The 19,095-nt window shown below is 44.9% G+C and overlaps 4 protein-coding genes across 11 annotated transcripts; all 4 read left to right on the top strand.

Annotated features, from left to right (window-relative positions):
- The first annotated feature begins 524 nt into the window (after positions 1-524).
- Positions 525-929, top strand: LOC127783759 (uncharacterized protein OsI_031781-like). The gene has a single exon (XM_052310925.1). The coding sequence runs from the start codon at positions 525-527 to the stop codon at positions 927-929; it is 405 nt and encodes a 134-aa protein (XP_052166885.1).
- Positions 930-2,479: 1,550 nt separating this feature from the next.
- Positions 2,480-14,746, top strand: LOC127784756 (uncharacterized protein OsI_031781). Of its 8 annotated transcripts, none has more exons than XM_052312119.1 (2): positions 2,480-2,763; positions 14,295-14,746. In XM_052312119.1, exons 1-2 carry the CDS (start codon positions 2,546-2,548, stop codon positions 14,479-14,481), a joined length of 405 nt encoding a protein of 134 aa, XP_052168079.1. In that variant the 5' UTR covers positions 2,480-2,545; the 3' UTR covers positions 14,482-14,746. The 8 variants fall into 8 exon arrangements, with proteins under 8 accessions (XP_052168079.1, XP_052168084.1, XP_052168076.1 ...); XM_052312124.1 differs by lacking the exon at positions 14,295-14,746 and adding an exon at positions 12,273-12,700; XM_052312116.1 differs by lacking the exon at positions 2,480-2,763 and adding an exon at positions 4,485-4,781.
- Positions 14,747-16,094: 1,348 nt separating this feature from the next.
- Positions 16,095-16,499, top strand: LOC127783758 (uncharacterized protein OsI_031781-like). The gene has a single exon (XM_052310924.1). The coding sequence runs from the start codon at positions 16,095-16,097 to the stop codon at positions 16,497-16,499; it is 405 nt and encodes a 134-aa protein (XP_052166884.1).
- A 1,613-nt stretch (positions 16,500-18,112) lies between these two features.
- LOC127783756 (uncharacterized protein OsI_030282-like) lies at positions 18,113-18,517 on the top strand. The gene has a single exon (XM_052310923.1). The coding sequence runs from the start codon at positions 18,113-18,115 to the stop codon at positions 18,515-18,517; it is 405 nt and encodes a 134-aa protein (XP_052166883.1).
- The last annotated feature ends 578 nt before the right edge of the window (positions 18,518-19,095 follow it).

Below are 19,095 nucleotides of genomic sequence, written 5' to 3'. Positions count from 1 at the left end.
ACCCTAAGTAACATTGGCGAAGTTTGATGCCTAGGAACCTGAATGATATGTTTATAGCTTCACATGCTATTGGAACTTTAGTGACCGTTGCTTAGACTCGTATAAGAATCGCTGATGACCTTGTCGAATTTGTTGCCAAAGTGGTTCTTACCTTTGTTTTGCTTTTACAACACCCCTCGACACGTCGTTCATGCTCATTCGCGTACCTATTGCCAACCGGACAATGGGTTATATGCCATTAACATCTTGCGTACATATAAATTTCATATCGGGGTTGTGGAAGTCCAGATTTGGATCCTGCAGGCTCAGTCAAGACAAGGGATAGCATGCACTACGGACCGAACACTTGGCACACATGCATGCAACCAATCAATTTTGGACCATAAAGCTCTCTTGGCCTTAGGTTATCATGGTACATGTTTCCCTATTTAAAGCCCCGATGATCCCTACAAACTCACACAGCAAATCCACGCGCAGTAGCAACATCTTCCAACATTGAAAGATCCCTCTCCAGTTCATTAGCAATGGCCAAAGCCGTCGCCCTACTCCTTGCAGCCATCGAGGCATCGGCCGTGTTAGTGCAAGTGGAATGCTACGCCCCCGTCGAGAAGAGCTTCAACAAGGCCCTCCTCGCCCCTGTTGATAAGCGCTTGGATGAGGCAACTCAGGCCATTAACGAGGCCGCCGACTCTGTTGTGGCTGCTGCCCCACCAGCAAAAAAGGATGAAGTTGAAGCTGCCACGTGGAAGCGGAGAATGTTCGCCTTTGCTGCTCTCGGGATGGCCCAAGGAGATGAGAAGAAAGTTGGTGCAACTTCACTTGCCTACAAGAAAGCAGCTAAAGCTGTCCTCGATGCCGCCCCAGCTGACAAGTTTAAGTTGATGGATGAATCCTTCAAAGTGGCTGCTATGGAGGTAATCGCATCATGAGCCACACGCCAACCATCAATAAAGGTCTACTGCTACATCGCCGACATTGGTAGACGACCAGACACGTACCGAGCATCAACGGTTATTTATGTAATAAATGTTGCGCAATCAATTCTACTCATTCCATTCTCTCCATTTGTAAGAGCACCAGGGGAAAAAAATCATCCGGTGCCATCTAATAACATTTCTAGTACAAAATATCGATCCTTGGAACTTGGCGGAACTTTTTTTTCCATGAAATCACTTGAATGATTCTTTAAACAAAAGTATGGAGTAAAAATATCTTATGTAAGAAATAACATAAACCGGACCAGCTTGCCTTCATCAACGCTTCGATCTATGCACACATATAAGACTGTTGTTGGGGCGACTGTTATTTGCTGAGATTCCATGTAAAACAACCATACGACTTGTGACGAGACCTTTCGGTTTGCCCAAAACCTCCATGTTAAATATCCCGCTTCCTTGGCCTCTTGCATTTTGATAGGTTGCAAACCGCCTTGAATCAATAGCACAACTGCGCTAGCCTCCTTGTTTCAGCCGCTGGACCTATTCAAAGAGTTAGCCAAAGAAATATTTAATTATGTACGTAGCTCCCTATTTGGCGTGCCCTTCAGTAAAATGGGCATGATTTTTTCATCCGAATTCTTTTTAGGACTTACGACAACCCGCCATGTCTTTTTTCCCGCCATAAGTACCATATGAGCGGCTAAAACTAGAACAAGAGCATCATACCCGGCGCCGTCCAAGTGCAAAGCACTTCCTATCTCAAATACGACTGCTTCGTCGTAACCCTTAGCGAGTAACGTGGCATATTCACCATAGATGTCCTCGACATTTACTTCTCCTTTGCTCTATACGCTCTAAGGCTGCCTTTTTGGCATCCGGAGAAAAAAATCCCTCGTTCGCCGCGCGCATGCTTCTCGAACTGCTAAACGGTGGGTTTTTTCGCAAGTCAATTCGATACAAAAGTTGGTTAAAAAATCCTACTAATCCATTTTTAAGGTATAAAATAATTAACACTCAACTAATCATACGCTGATGACTCACCCTTTTTTTGCGTATATTCTCTTTTCCCCTCCTCACAAACACACGCTAAGTAACATTGGCGAAGTTTGATGCCTAGGAACCTGAATGATATGTTTATAGCTTCATATGCTATTGGAACTTTAGTGACCGTTGCGTAGACTCGTATAAGAATCGCTGATGACCTTGTCGAATTTGTTGCCAAAGTGGTTCTTACCTTTGTTTTGCTTTTACAACACCCCTCGACACGTCGTTCATGCTCATTCGCGTACCTATTGCCAACCGGACAATGGGTTATATGCCATTAACATCTTGCGTACATATAAATTTCATATCGGGGTTGTGGAAGTCCAGATTTGGATCCCGCAGGCTCAGTCAAGACAAGGGATAGCATGCACTACGGACCGAACACTTGGCACACATGCATGCAACCAATCAATTTTGGACCATAAAGCTCTCTTGGCCTTAGGTTATCATGGTACATGTTTCCCTATTTAAAGCCCCGATGATCTCTACAAACTCACACAGCAAATCCACGCACAGTAGCAACTTCTTACAACATTGAAAGATCCCTCTCCAGTTCATTAGCAATGGCCAAAGCCGTCGCCCTACTCCTTGCAGCCATCGCGGCATCGGCCGTGTTAGTGCAAGTGGAATGCTACGCCCCCGTCGAGAAGAGCTTCAACAAGGCCCTCCTCGCCCCTGTCGATAAGCGCTTGGATGAGGCAGCTCAGGCCATCAACGAGGCCGCCGACTCTGTTGTGGCTGCTGCCCCACCAGCAAAAAAGGATGAAGTTGAAGCTGCCACCTGGAAGCGGAGAATGTTCGCCATAACTGCTCTCGGGATGGCCCAAGGAGATGAGAAGAAAGTTGCTGCAACTTCACTTGCCTACAAGAAAGCAGCTAAAGCTGTCCTCGATGCTGCCCCAGCTGACAAGTTTAAGTTGATGGATGAATCCTTCAAAGTGGCTGTTATGCAGGTAATCGCATCATGAGCCACATGCCAACCATCTATAAAGGTCTACTGCTACATCGCCGACATTGGTAGACGACCGGACACGTACCGAGTACCGACGGTTATTTATGTAATAAATGTTGTGCAATCAATTCTACTCATTCCATTCTCTCCATTTGTAAGAGCACCAGGGGGAAAAAAAATAATCCGGTGCCATCTAACATTTCTAGTTCAAAATGTCGATCCTTGGCACTTGGCGGAACTTTTTTTTCCATGAAATCATTTGAATGATTCTTTAAACAAAAGTATGGAGTAAAAATATCTTATGTAAGAAATAACATAAACCGGACCAGCTTGCGTGCATCAACGCTTCGATCTATGCACACATATAAGACTGTTGTTGGGCGACTGTTATTTGCCGAGATTCCATGTAAAACAACCATAAGACTTGTGACAAGACCCTTCGGTTTGCCCAAAACCTCCACGTTAAATATCCCGCTTCCTTGGCCTCTTGCATTTAGATAGGTTGCAAACCGCCTTGAATCAATAGCACAACTGCGCTAGCCTCCTTGTTTCAGCCGCTGGACCTATTCAAAGAGTTAGCCAAAGAAATATTTAATTATGTACGTAGCTCCCTATTCGGCGTGCCCTTCAGTAAAACGGGCATGATTTTTTCATCCGAATTCTTTTTAGGACTTACGACAACCCGCCATGTCTTTTTTCCCGCCATAAGTACCATATGAGCGGCTAAAACTAGAACAAGAGCATCATACCCGGCCCCGTCCAAGTGCAAAGGACTTCCTATCTCAAATACGACTGCTTCGTCGTAACCCTTAGCGAGTAACGTGGCATATTCACCATAGATGTCCTCGACATTTACTTCTCCTTTGCTCTATACGCTCTAAGGCTGCCTTTTTGGCGTCCGGAGAAAAAAATCCCTCGTTCGCCGCGCGCACGCTTCTCGAACTGCTAAACGGTGTGTTTTTCGCAAGACAAGTTGATACAAAAGTTGGTTAAAAAAATCCTACTAATCCATTTTTAAGGTATAAAATAAGTAACACTCAACTAATCATACGTTGATGACACACCCTTTTTTGCGTATGTTCTCTTTTCCCCTCCTCACAAACACACCCTAAGTAACATTGGCGAAGTTTGATGCATAGGAACCTGAATGATATGTTTATAGCTTCACACGCTATTGGAACTTTAGTGACCGTTGCGTAGACTCGTATAAGAATCGCTGATGACCTTGTCGAATTTGTTGCCAAAGTGGTTCTTACCTTTGTTTTGCTTTTACAACACCCCTCGACACGTCGTTCATGCTCATTCGCGTACCTATTGCCAACCGGACAATGGGTTATATGCTATTAACATGTTGCGTACATATAAATTTCATATCGGGGTTGTGGAAGTCCAGATTTGGATCCTGCAGGCTCAGTCAAGACAAGGGATAGCATGCACTAGGGACCGAACACTTGGCACACATGCATGCAACCAATCAATTTTGGACCATAAAGCTCTCTTGGCCTTAGGTTATCATCGTACATGTTTCCCTATTTAAAGCCCCGATGATCCCTACAAACTCACACAGAAAATCCACGCGCAGTAGCAACATCTTCCAACATTGAAAGATCCCTCTCCAGTTCATTAGCAATGGCCAAAGCCGTCGCCCTACTCCTTGCAGCCATCGCGGCATCGGCAGTGTTAGTGCAAGTGGAATGCGACGCCCCCGTCGAGAAGAGCTTCAACAAGGCCCTCCTCGCCCCTGTCGATAAGCGCTTGGATGAGGCAGCTCAGGCCATCAACGAGGCCGCCGACTCTGTTGTGGCTGCTGCCCCACCAGCAAAAAAGGATGAAGTTGAAGCTGCCACCTGGAAGCGGAGAATGTTCGCCATAACTGCTCTCGGGATGGCCCAAGGAGATGAGAAGAAAGTTGCTGCAACTTCACTTGCCTACAAGAAAGCAGCTAAAGCTGTCCTCGATGCTGCCCCAGCTGACAAGTTTAAGTTGATGGATGAATCCTTCAAAGTGGCTGTTATGCAGGTAATCGCATCATGAGCCACATGCCAACCATCTATAAAGGTCTACTGCTACATCGCCGACATTGGTAGACGACCGGACACGTACCGAGTACCGACGGTTATTTATGTAATAAATGTTGTGCAATCAATTCTACTCATTCCATTCTCTCCATTTGTAAGAGCACCAGGGGGAAAAAAAATAATCCGGTGCCATCTAACATTTCTAGTTCAAAATGTCGATCCTTGGCACTTGGCGGAACTTTTTTTTCCATGAAATCATTTGAATGATTCTTTAAACAAAAGTATGGAGTAAAAATATCTTATGTAAGAAATAACATAAACCGGACCAGCTTGCGTGCATCAACGCTTCGATCTATGCACACATATAAGACTGTTGTTGGGCGACTGTTATTTGCCGAGATTCCATGTAAAACAACCATAAGACTTGTGACAAGACCCTTCGGTTTGCCCAAAACCTCCACGTTAAATATCCCGCTTCCTTGGCCTCTTGCATTTAGATAGGTTGCAAACCGCCTTGAATCAATAGCACAACTACGCTAGCCTCCTTGTTTCAGCCGCTGGACCTATTCAAAGAGTTAGCCAAAGAAATATTTAATTATGTACGTAGCTCCCTATTCGGCGTGCCCTTCAGTAAAACGGGCATGATTTTTTCATCCGAATTCTTTTTAGGACTTACGACAACCCGCCATGTCTTTTTTCCCGCCATAAGTACCATATGAGCGGCTAAAACTAGAACAAGAGCATCATACCCGGCCCCGTCCAAGTGCAAAGGACTTCCTATCTCAAATACGACTGCTTCGTCGTAACCCTTAGCGAGTAACGTGGCATATTCACCATAGATGTCCTCGACATTTACTTCTCCTTTGCTCTATACGCTCTAAGGCTGCCTTTTTGGCGTCCGGAGAAAAAAAATCCCTCGTTCGCCGCGCGCACGCTTCTCGAACTGCTAAACGGTGTGTTTTTCGCAAGACAAGTTGATACAAAAGTTGGTTAAAAAAATCCTACTAATCCATTTTTAAGGTATAAAATAAGTAACACTCAACTAATCATACGTTGATGACACACCCTTTTTTGCGTATGTTCTCTTTTCCCCTCCTCACAAACACACCCTAAGTAACATTGGCGAAGTTTGATGCATAGGAACCTGAATGATATGTTTATAGCTTCACACGCTATTGGAACTTTAGTGACCGTTGCGTAGACTCGTATAAGAATCGCTGATGACCTTGTCGAATTTGTTGCCAAAGTGGTTCTTACCTTTGTTTTGCTTTTACAACACCCCTCGACACGTCGTTCATGCTCATTCGCGTACCTATTGCCAACCGGACAATGGGTTATATGCCATTAACATCTTGCGTACATATAAATTTCATATCGGGGTTGTGGAAGTCCAGATTTGGATCCTGCAGGCTCAGTCAAGACAAGGGATAGCATGCACTAGGGACCGAACACTTGGCACACATGCATGGAACCAATCAATTTTGGACCATAAAGCTCTCTTGGCCTTAGGTTATCATCGTACATGTTTCCCTATTTAAAGCCCCGATGATCCCTACAAACTCACACAGAAAATCCACGCGCAGTAGCAACATCTTCCAACATTGAAAGATCCCTCTCCAGTTCATTAGCAATGGCCAAAGCCGTCGCCCTACTCCTTGCAGCCATCGCGGCATCGGCAGTGTTAGTGCAAGTGGAATGCGACGCCCCCGTCGAGAAGAGCTTCAACAAGGCCCTCCTCGCCCCTGTCGATAAGCGCTTGGATGAGGCAGCTCAGGCCATCAACGAGGCCGCCGACTCTGTTGTGGCTGCTGCCCCACCAGCAAAAAAGGATGAAGTTGAAGCTGCCACCTGGAAGCGGAGAATGTTCGCCATAACTGCTCTCGGGATGGCCCAAGGAGATGAGAAGAAAGTTGCTGCAACTTCACTTGCCTACAAGAAAGCAGCTAAAGCTGTCCTCGATGCTGCCCCAGCTGACAAGTTTAAGTTGATGGATGAATCCTTCAAAGTGGCTGTTATGCAGGTAATCGCATCATGAGCCACATGCCAACCATCTATAAAGGTCTACTGCTACATCGCCGACATTGGTAGACGACCGGACACGTACCGAGTACCGACGGTTATTTATGTAATAAATGTTGTGCAATCAATTCTACTCATTCCATTCTCTCCATTTGTAAGAGCACCAGGGGGAAAAAAATAATCCGGTGCCATCTAACATTTCTAGTTCAAAATGTCGATCCTTGGCACTTGGCGGAACTTTTTTTTCCATGAAATCATTTGAATGATTCTTTAAACAAAAGTATGGAGTAAAAATATCTTATGTAAGAAATAACATAAACCGGACCAGCTTGCGTGCATCAACGCTTCGATCTATGCACACATATAAGACTGTTGTTGGGCGACTGTTATTTGCCGAGATTCCATGTAAAACAACCATAAGACTTGTGACAAGACCCTTCGGTTTGCCCAAAACCTCCACGTTAAATATCCCGCTTCCTTGGCCTCTTGCATTTAGATAGGTTGCAAACCGCCTTGAATCAATAGCACAACTGCGCTAGCCTCCTTGTTTCAGCCGCTGGACCTATTCAAAGAGTTAGCCAAAGAAATATTTAATTATGTACGTAGCTCCCTATTCGGCGTGCCCTTCAGTAAAACGGGCATGATTTTTTCATCCGAATTCTTTTTAGGACTTACGACAACCCGCCATGTCTTTTTTCCCGCCATAAGTACCATATGAGCGGCTAAAACTAGAACAAGAGCATCATACCCGGCCCCGTCCAAGTGCAAAGGACTTCCTATCTCAAATACGACTGCTTCGTCGTAACCCTTAGCGAGTAACGTGGCATATTCACCATAGATGTCCTCGACATTTACTTCTCCTTTGCTCTATACGCTCTAAGGCTGCCTTTTTGGCGTCCGGAGAAAAAAATCCCTCGTTCGCCGCGCGCACGCTTCTCGAACTGCTAAACGGTGTGTTTTTCGCAAGACAAGTTGATACAAAAGTTGGTTAAAAAAATCCTACTAATCCATTTTTAAGGTATAAAATAAGTAACACTCAACTAATCATACGTTGATGACACACCCTTTTTTGCGTATGTTCTCTTTTCCCCTCCTCACAAACACACCCTAAGTAACATTGGCGAAGTTTGATGCATAGGAACCTGAATGATATGTTTATAGCTTCACACGCTATTGGAACTTTAGTGACCGTTGCGTAGACTCGTATAAGAATCGCTGATGACCTTGTCGAATTTGTTGCCAAAGTGGTTCTTACCTTTGTTTTGCTTTTACAACACCCCTCGACACGTCGTTCATGCTCATTCGCGTACCTATTGCCAACCGGACAATGGGTTATATGCTATTAACATGTTGCGTACATATAAATTTCATATCGGGGTTGTGGAAGTCCAGATTTGGATCCTGCAGGCTCAGTCAAGACAAGGGATAGCATGCACTACGGACCGAACACTTGGCACACATGCATGCAACCAATCAATTTTTGACCATAAAGCTCTCTTGGCCTTAGGTTATCATCGTACATGTTTCCCTATTTAAAGCCCTGATGATCCCTACAAACTCACACAGAAAATCCACGCGCAGTAGCAACATCTTCCAACATTGAAAGATCCCTCTCCAGTTCATTAGCAATGGCCAAAGCCGTCGCCCTACTCCTTGCAGCCATCGCGGCATCGGCAGTGTTAGTGCAAGTGGAATGCGACGCCCCCGTCGAGAAGAGCTTCAACAAGGCCCTCCTCGCCCCTGTCGATAAGCGCTTGGATGAGGCAGCTCAGGCCATCAACGAGGCCGCCGACTCTGTTGTGGCTGCTGCCCCACCAGCAAAAAAGGATGAAGTTGAAGCTGCCACCTGGAAGCGGAGAATGTTCGCCATAACTGCTCTCGGGATGGCCCAAGGAGATGAGAAGAAAGTTGCTGCAACTTCACTTGCCTACAAGAAAGCAGCTAAAGCTGTCCTCGATGCTGCCCCAGCTGACAAGTTTAAGTTGATGGATGAATCCTTCAAAGTGGCTGTTATGCAGGTAATCGCATCATGAGCCACATGCCAACCATCTATAAAGGTCTACTGCTACATCGCCGACATTGGTAGACGACCGGACACGTACCGAGTACCGACGGTTATTTATGTAATAAATGTTGTGCAATCAATTCTACTCATTCCATTCTCTCCATTTGTAAGAGCACCAGGGGGAAAAAAAATAATCCGGTGCCATCTAACATTTCTAGTTCAAAATGTCGATCCTTGGCACTTGGCGGAACTTTTTTTTCCATGAAATCATTTGAATGATTCTTTAAACAAAAGTATGGAGTAAAAATATCTTATGTAAGAAATAACATAAACCGGACCAGCTTGCGTGCATCAACGCTTCGATCTATGCACACATATAAGACTGTTGTTGGGCGACTGTTATTTGCCGAGATTCCATGTAAAACAACCATAAGACTTGTGACAAGACCCTTCGGTTTGCCCAAAACCTCCACGTTAAATATCCCACTTCCTTGGCCTCTTGCATTTAGATAGGTTGCAAACCGCCTTGAATCAATAGCACAACTGCGCTAGCCTCCTTGTTTCAGCCGCTGGACCTATTCAAAGAGTTAGCCAAAGAAATATTTAATTATGTACGTAGCTCCCTATTCGGCGTGCCCTTCAGTAAAACGGGCATGATTTTTTCATCCGAATTCTTTTTAGGACTTACGACAACCCGCCATGTCTTTTTTCCCGCCATAAGTACCATATGAGCGGCTAAAACTAGAACAAGAGCATCATACCCGGCCCCGTCCAAGTGCAAAGGACTTCCTATCTCAAATACGACTGCTTCGTCGTAACCCTTAGCGAGTAACGTGGCATATTCACCATAGATGTCCTCGACATTTACTTCTCCTTTGCTCTATACGCTCTAAGGCTGCCTTTTTGGCGTCCGGAGAAAAAAATCCCTCGTTCGCCGCGCGCACGCTTCTCGAACTGCTAAACGGTGTGTTTTTGGCAAGACAAGTTGATACAAAAGTTGGTTAAAAAAATCCTACTAATCCATTTTTAAGGTATAAAATAATTAACACTCAACTAATCATACGTTGATGACACACCCTTTTTTGCGTATGTTCTCTTTTCCCCTCCTCACAAACACACCCTAAGTAACATTGGCGAAGTTTGATGCATAGGAACCTGAATGATATGTTTATAGCTTCACACGCTATTGGAACTTTAGTGACCGTTGCGTAGACTCGTATAAGAATCGCTGATGACCTTGTCGAATTTGTTGCCAAAGTGGTTCTTACCTTTGTTTTGCTTTTACAACACCCCTCGACACGTCGTTCATGCTCATTCGCGTACCTATTGCCAACCGGACAATGGGTTATATGCTATTAACATGTTGCGTACATATAAATTTCATATCGGGGTTGTGGAAGTCCAGATTTGGATCCTGCAGGCTCAGTCAAGACAAGGGATAGCATGCACTACGGACCGAACACTTGGCACACATGCATGCAACCAATCAATTTTTGACCATAAAGCTCTCTTGGCCTTAGGTTATCATCGTACATGTTTCCCTATTTAAAGCCCCGATGATCCCTACAAACTCACACAGAAAATCCACGCGCAGTAGCAACATCTTCCAACATTGAAAGATCCCTCTCCAGTTCATTAGCAATGGCCAAAGCCGTCGCCCTACTCCTTGCAGCCATCGCGGCATCGGCAGTGTTAGTGCAAGTGGAATGCGACGCCCCCGTCGAGAAGAGCTTCAACAAGGCCCTCCTCGCCCCTGTCGATAAGCGCTTGGATGAGGCAGCTCAGGCCATCAACGAGGCCACCGACTCTGTTGTGGCTGCTGCCCCACCAGCAAAAAAGGATGAAGTTGAAGCTGCCACCTGGAAGCGGAGAATGTTCGCCATAACTGCTCTCGGGATGGCCCAAGGAGATGAGAAGAAAGTTGCTGCAACTTCACTTGCCTACAAGAAAGCAGCTAAAGCTGTCCTCGATGCTGCCCCAGCTGACAAGTTTAAGTTGATGGATGAATCCTTCAAAGTGGCTGTTATGCAGGTAATCGCATCATGAGCCACATGCCAACCATCTATAAAGGTCTACTGCTACATCGCCGACATTGGTAGACGACCGGACACGTACCGAGTATCGACGGTTATTTATGTAATAAATGTTGTGCAATCAATTCTATTCATTCCATTCTCTCCATTTGTAAGAGCACCAGGGGGAAAAAAAATAATCCGGTGCCATCTAACATTTCTAGTTCAAAATGTCGATCCTTGGCACTTGGCGGAACTTTTTTTTCCATGAAATCATTTGAATGATTCTTTAAACAAAAGTATGGAGTAAAAATATCTTATGTAAGAAATAACATAAACCGGACCAGCTTGCGTGCATCAACGCTTCGATCTATGCACACATATAAGACTGTTGTTGGGCGACTGTTATTTGCCGAGATTCCATGTAAAACAACCATAAGACTTGTGACAAGACCCTTCGGTTTGCCCAAAACCTCCACGTTAAATATCCCGCTTCCTTGGCCTCTTGCATTTAGATAGGTTGCCAACCGCCTTGAGTCAATAGCACAACTGCGCTAGCCTCCTTGTTTCAGCCGCTGGACCTATTCAAAGAGTTAGCCAAAGAAATATTTAATTATGTACGTAGCTCCCTATTCGGCGTGCCCTTCAGTAAAACGGGCATGATTTTTTCATCCGAATTCTTTTTAGGACTTACGACAACCCGCCATGTCTTTTTTCCCGCCATAAGTACCATATGAGCGGCTAAAACTAGAACAAGAGCATCATACCCGGCGCCGTCCAAGTGCAAAGCACTTCCTATCTCAAATACGACTGCTTCGTCGTAACCCTTAGCAAGTAACGTGGCATATTCACCATAGATGTCCTCGACATTTACTTCTCCTTTGCTCTATACGCTCTAAGGCTGCCTTTTTGGCATCCGGAGAAAAAAATCCCTCGTTCGCCGCGCGCACGCTTCTCGAACTACTAAACGGTGTGTTTTTCGCAAGACAAGTTGATACAAAAGTTGGTTAAAAAATCCTACTAGTCCATTTTTAAGGTATAAAATAATTAACACTCAACTAATCATACGTTGATGACACACCCTTTTTTGCGTATGTTCTCTTTTCCCCTCCTCACGTTGATGCAAGTGGAATACTACGCCCCCGTCGAGAAGAGCTTCAACAAGGCCCTCCTCGCCCCTGTTGATAAGCGCTTGGATGAGGCAACTCAGGCCATCAACGAGGCAGCCGACTCTGTTGTGGCTGCTGCCCCACCAGCAAAAAAGGATGAAGTTGAAGCTGCCACGTGGAAGCGGAGAATGTTCGCCTTTGCTGCTCTCGGGATGGCCCAAGGAGATGAGAAGAAAGTTGCTGCAACTTCACTCGCCTACAAGAAAGCAGCTAAAGCTGTCCTCGATGCCGCCCCAGCTGACATGTTTAAGTTGATGGATGAATCCTTCAAAGTGGCTGCTATGGAGGTAATCGCATCATGAGCCACACGCCAACCATCAATAAAGGTCTACTGCTACATCGCTGACATTGGTAGACGACCAGACACGTACCGAGTATCAACGGTTATTTATGTAATAAATGTTGCGCAATCAATTCTACTCATTCCATTCTCTCCATTTGTAAGAGCACCAGGGGAAAAAAAATAATCCGGTGCCATCTAATAACATTTCTTGTACAAAATATCGATCCTTGGCACTTGGCGGAACTTTTTTTTCCATGAAATCACTTGAATGATTCTTTAAACAAAAGTATGGAGTAAAAATATCTTATGTAAGAAATAACATAAACCGGACCAGCTTGCGTGCATCAACGCTTCGATCTATGCACACATATAAGACTGTTGTTGGGGCGACTGTTATTTGCCGAGATTCCATGTAAAACAACCATACGACTTGTGACGAGACCTTTCGATTTGCCCAAAACCTCTGTGTTAAATATCCTGCTTCCTTGGCCTCTTGCATTTTGATAGGTTGCAAACCGCCTTGAATCAATAGCACAACTGCGCTAGCCTCCTTGTTTCAGCCGCTGGACCTATTCAAAGAGTTAGCCAAAGAAATATTTAATTATGTACGTCGCTCCCTATTCGGCGTGCCCTTTAGTGAAACGAGCATGATTTTTTCATCCGAATTCTTTTTAGGACTTACGACAACCCGCCATGTCTTTTTTCCCGCCATAAGTACCATCTGAGCGGCTAAAACTAGAACAAGAGCATCATACCCGGCGCCGTCCAAGTGCAAAGCACTTCCTATCTCAAATACGACTGCTTCGTCGTAACCCTTAGCGAGTAACGTGGCATATTCACCATAGATGTCTTCGACGTTTACTTCTCCTTTGCTCTATACGCTCTAAGGCTGCCTTTTTGGCATCTGGAGAAAAAAAATCCCTCGTTCACCGCGCGCACGCTTCTCGAACTGCTAAACGGTGTGTTTTTCGCAGGACAATTCGAAACAAAAGTTGGTTAAAAAATCCTACTAATCCATTTTTAAGGTATAAAATAATTAACACTCAACTTATCATACGCTGATGACTCACCCTTTTTTTGCGTATATTCTCTTTTCCCCTCCTCACAAACACACGCTAAGTAACATTGGCGAAGTTTGATGCCTAGGAACCTGAATGATATGTTTATAGCTTCATATGCTATTGGAACTTTAGTGACCGTTGCATAGACTCGTATAAGAATCGCTGATGACCTTGTCGAATTTGTTGCCAAAGTGGTTCTTACCTTTGTTTTGCTTTTACAACACCCCTCGACACGTCGTTCATGCTCATTCGCGTACCTATTGCCAACCGGACAATGGGTTATATGCCATTAACATCTTGCGTACATATAAATTTCATATCGGGGTTGTGGAAGTCCAGATTTGGATCCCGCAGGCTCAGTCAAGACAAGGGATAGCATGCACTACGGACCGAACACTTGGCACACATGCATGCAACCAATCAATTTTGGACCATAAAGCTCTCTTGGCCTTAGGTTATCATGGTACATGTTTCCCTATTTAAAGCCCCGATGATCCCTACAAACTCACACAGCAAATCCACGCACAGTAGCAACTTCTTACAACATTGAAAGATCCCTCTCCAGTTCATTAGCAATGGCCAAAGCCGTCGCCCTACTCCTTGCAGCCATCGCGGCATCGGCCGTGTTAGTGCAAGTGGAATGCTACGCCCCCGTCGAGAAGAGCTTCAACAAGGCCCTCCTCGCCCCTGTTGATAAGCGCTTGGATGAGGCAACTCAGGCCATTAACGAGGCCGCCGACTCTGTTGTGGTTGCTGCCCCACCAGCAAAAAAGGATGAAGTTGAAGCTGCCACGTGGAAGCGGAGAATGTTCGCCTTTGCTGCTCTCGGGATGGCCCAAGGAGATGAGAAGAAAGTTGGTGCAACTTCACTTGCCTACAAGAAAGCAGCTAAAGCTGTCCTCGATGCCGCCCCAGCTGACAAGTTTAAGTTGATGGATGAATCCTTCAAAGTGGCTGCTATGGAGGTAATCGCATCATGAGCCACACGCCAACCATCAATAAAGGTCTACTGCTACATCGCCGACATTGGTAGACGACCAGACACGTACCGAGTATCAACGGTTATTTATGTAATAAATGTTGCGCAATCAATTCTACTCATTCCATTCTCTCCATTTGTAAGAGCACCAGGGGAAAAAAATAATCCGGTGCCATCTAATAACATTTCTAGTACAAAATATCGATCCTTGGCACTTGGCGGAACTTTTTTTCCATGAAATCACTTGAATGATTCTTTAAACAAAAGTATGGAGTAAAAATATCTTATGTAAGAAATAACATAAACCGGACCAGCTTGCGTGCATCAACGCTTCGATCTATGCACACATATAAGACTGTTGTTGGGGCGACTGTTATTTGCCGAGATTCCATGTAAAACAACCATACGACTTGTGACGAGACCTTTCGGTTTGCCCAAAACCTCCGTGCTAAATATCCCGCTTCCTTGGCTTCTTGCATTTTGATAGGTTGCAAACCACCTTGAATCAATAGCACAACTGCGCTAGCCTCCTTGTTTCAGCCGCTGGACCTATTCAAAGAGTTAGCCAAAGAAATATTTAATTATGTACGTCGCTCCCTATTCGGCGTGCCCTTCAGTAAAACGAGCATGATTTTTTCATCCGAATTCTTTTTAGGACTTACGACAACCCGCCATGTCTTTTTTCCCGCCATAAGTACCATATGAGCGGCTAAAACTAGAACAAGAGCATCATACCCGGCGCCGTCCAAGTGCAAAGCACTTCCTATCTCAAATACGACTGCTTCGTCGTAACCCTTAGCGAGTAACGTGGCATATTCACCATAGATGTCCTCGACATTTACTTCTCCTTTGCTCTATACGCTCTAAGGCTGCCTTTTTGGCATCCGGAGAAAAAAATCCCTCGTTCGCTACGCGCACGCTTCTCGAACTGCTAAACGGTGTGTTTTTCACAAGACAATTCGATACAAAAGTTGGTTAAAAAATCCTACTAATCCATTTTTAAGGTATAAAATAATTAACACTCAACTAATCATACGCTGATGACTCACCCTTTTTTGGCGTATATTCTCTTTTCCCCTCCTCACAAACACACGCTAAGTAACATTGGCGAAGTTTGATGCCTAGGAACCTGAATGATATGTTTATAGCTTCACATGCTATTGAACTTTAGTGACCGTTGCGTAGACTCGTATAAGAATCGCTGATGACCTTGTCGAATTTGTTGCCAAAGTGGTTCTTACCTTTGTTTTGCTTTTACAACACCCCTCGACACGTCGTTCATGCTCATTCGCGTACCTATTGCCAACCGGACAATGGGTTATATGCCATTAACATCTTGCGTACATATAAATTTCATATCGGGGTTGTGGAAGTCCAGATTTGGATCCCGCAGGCTCAGTCAAGACAAGGGATAGCATGCACTACGGACCGAACACTTGGCACACATGCATGCAACCAATCAATTTTGGACCATAAAGCTCTCTTGGCCTTAGGTTATCATGGTACATGTTTCCCTATTTAAAGCCCCGATGATCCCTACAAACTCACACAGCAAATCCACGCACAGTAGCAACTTCTTACAACATTGAAAGATCCCTCTCCAGTTCATTAGCAATGGCCAAAGCCGTCGCCCTACTCCTTGCAGCCATCGCGGCATCGGCCGTGTTAGTGCAAGTGGAATGCTACACCCCCGTCGAGAAGAGCTTCAACAAGGCCCTCCTCGCCCCTGTTGATAAGCGCTTGGATGAGGCAACTCAGGCCATCAACGAGGCCGCCGACTCTGTTGTGGCTGCTGCCCCACCAGCAAAAAAGGATGAAGTTGAAGCTGCCACGTGGAAGCGGAGAATGTTCGCCTTTGCTACTCTCGGGATGGCCCAAGGAGATGAGAAGAAAGTTGGTGCAACTTCACTTGCCTACAAGAAAGCAGCTAAAGCTGTCCTCGATGCCGCCCCAGCTGACAAGTTTAAGTTGATGGATGAATCCTTCAAAGTGGCTGCTATGGAGGTAATCGCATCATGAGCCACACGCCAACCATCAATAAAGGTCTACTGCTACATCGCCGTCATTGGTAGACGACCAGACACGTACCGAGTATCAACGGTTATTTATGTAATAAATGTTGCGCAATCAATTCTACTCATTCCATTCTCTCCATTTGTAAGAGCACCAGGGGAAAAAAATAATCCGGTGCTATCTAATAACATTTCTAGTACAAAATATCGATCCTTGGCACTTGGCGGAACTTTTTTTCCATGAAATCACTTGAATGATTCTTTAAACAAAAGTATGGAGTAAAAATATCTTATGTAAGAAATAACATAAACCGGACCAGCTTGCGTGCATCAACGCTTCGATCTATGCACACATGTAAGACTGTTGTTGGGGCGACTGTTATTTGCCGAGATTCTATGTAAAACAACCATACGACTTGTGACGAGACCTTTCGGTTTGCCCAAAACCTCCGTGTTAAATATCCCGCTTCCTTGGCCTCTTGCATTTTGATAGGTTGCAAACCGCCTTGAATCAATAGCACAACTGCGCTAGCCTCCTTGTTTCAGCCGCTGGACCTATTCAAAGAGTTAGCCAAAGAAATATTTAATTATGTACGTAGCTCCCTATTCGGCGTGCCCTTCAGTAAAACGGGCATGATTTTTTCATCCGAATTCTTTTTAGGACTTACGACAACCCGCCATGTCTTTTTTCCCGCCATAAGTACCATATGAGCGGCTAAAACTAGAACAAGAGCATCATACCCGGCGCCGTCCAAGTGCAAAGCACTTCCTATCTCAAATACGACTGCTTCGTCGTAACCCTTAGCGAGTAACGTGGCATATTCACCATAGATGTCCTCGACATTTACTTCTCCTTTGCTCTATACGCTCTAAGGCTGCCTTTTTGGCATCCGGAGAAAAAAATCCCTCGTTCGCCGCGCGCACGCTTCTCGAACTGCTAAACGGTGTGTTTTTCGCAAGACAATTTGATACAAAAGTTGGTTAAAAAATCCTATTAATCCATTTTTAAGGTATAAAATAATTAACACTCAACTAATCATACGTTGATGACACACCCTTTTTTGCGTATGTTCTCTTTTCCCCTCCTCACAAACACACCCTAAGTAACATTGGTGAAGTTTGATGCATAGGAACCTGAATGATATGTTTATAGCTTCACATGCTATTGGAACTTTAGTGACCGTTGCGTAGACTCATATAAGAATCGCTGATGACCTTGTCGAATTTGTTGCCAAAGTGGTTCTTACCTTTGTTTTGCTTTTACAACACCCCTCGACACGTCGTTCATGCTCATTCGCGTACCTATTGCCAACCGGACAATGGGTTATATGCTATTAACATGTTGCGTACATATAAATTTCATATCGGGGTTGTGGAAGTCCAGATTTGGATCCTGCAGGCTCAGTCAAGACAAGGGATAGCATGCACTACGGACCGAACACTTGGCACACATGCATGCAACCAATCAATTTTGGACCATAAAGCTCTCTTGGCCTTAGGTTATCATCGTACATGTTTCCCTATTTAAAGCCCCGATGATCCCTACAAACTCACACAGAAAATCCACGCGTAGTAGCAACATCTTCCAACATTGAAAGATCCCTCTCCAGTTCATTAGCAATGGCCAAAGCCGTCGCCCTACTCCTTGCAGCCATCACGGCATCGGCCGTGTTAGTGCAAGTGGAATGCGACGCCCCCGTCGAGAAGAGCTTCAACAAGGCCCTCCTCGCCCCTGTCGATAAGCGCTTGGATGAGGCAGCTCAGGCCATCAACGAGGCCGCCGACTCTGTTGTGGCTGCTGCCCCACCAGCAAAAAAGGATGAAGTTGAAGCTGCCACATGGAAGCGGAGAATATTCGCCATAACTGCTCTCGGGATGGCCCAAGGAGATGAGAAGAAAGTTGCTGCAACTTCACTTGCCTACAAGAAAGCAGCTAAAGCTTTCCTCGATGCGGCCCCAGCTGACAAGTTTAAGTCGATGGATGAATCCTTCAAAGTGGCTGTTATGCAGGTAATCGCATCATGAGCCACATGCCAACCATCAATAAAGGTCTACTGCTACATCGCCGACATTGGTAGACGACCGGACACGTACCGAGTATCGACGGTTATTTATGTAATAAATGTTGTGCAATCAATTCTACTCATTCCATTCTCTCCATTTGTAGGAGCACCAGGGGGAAAAAAAATAATCCGGTGCCATCTAACATTTCTAGTTCAAAATGTCGATCCTTGGCACTTGGCAGAACTTTTTTTTTCCATGAAATCATTTGAATGATTCTTTAAACAAAAGTATGGAGTAAAAATATCTTATGTAAGAAATAACATAAACCGAACCAGCTTGCGTGCATCAACGCTTCGATCTATGCACACATATAAGACTGTTGTTGGGCGACTGTTATTTGCCGAGATTCCATGTAAAACAACCATAAGACTTGTGACAAGACCCTTCGGTTTGCCCAAAACCTCCACGTTAAATATCCCGCTTCCTTGGCCTCTAGATAGGTTGCAAACCGCCTTGAATCAATAGCACAACTGCGCTAGCCTCCTTGTTTCAGCCGCTGGATCTATTCAAAGAGTTAGCCAAAGAAATATTTATGTACG

The sequence above is a fragment of the Oryza glaberrima genome, chromosome 9 (genome assembly GCF_000147395.1).
Source record: "Oryza glaberrima chromosome 9, OglaRS2, whole genome shotgun sequence".
Lineage (NCBI taxonomy): Eukaryota > Viridiplantae > Streptophyta > Magnoliopsida > Poales > Poaceae > Oryza > Oryza glaberrima.
The sequence above is the reverse complement of the archived record's forward strand: the minus strand, read 5'-3'. Positions and strand labels throughout refer to the sequence as shown.

What these genes read in the sequence shown, in the direction of transcription:
- LOC127783759 (XM_052310925.1), top strand. Translation starts at nt 525, where the DNA reads ATGGCCAAAGCCGTCGCCCTACTCCTTGCAGCCATCGAGGCATCGGCC.
- LOC127784756 (XM_052312119.1), top strand. Translation starts at nt 2,546, where the DNA reads ATGGCCAAAGCCGTCGCCCTACTCCTTGCAGCCATCGCGGCATCGGCC. An exon ending in GATGAAGTTGAAGCTGCCAC is followed by an intron (nt 2,764 to 14,294) that starts CTGGAAGCGGAG and finishes TGAAGCTGCCAC; the next exon opens with GTGGAAGCGGAGAATGTTCG.
- LOC127783758 (XM_052310924.1), top strand. Translation starts at nt 16,095, where the DNA reads ATGGCCAAAGCCGTCGCCCTACTCCTTGCAGCCATCGCGGCATCGGCC.
- LOC127783756 (XM_052310923.1), top strand. Translation starts at nt 18,113, where the DNA reads ATGGCCAAAGCCGTCGCCCTACTCCTTGCAGCCATCACGGCATCGGCC.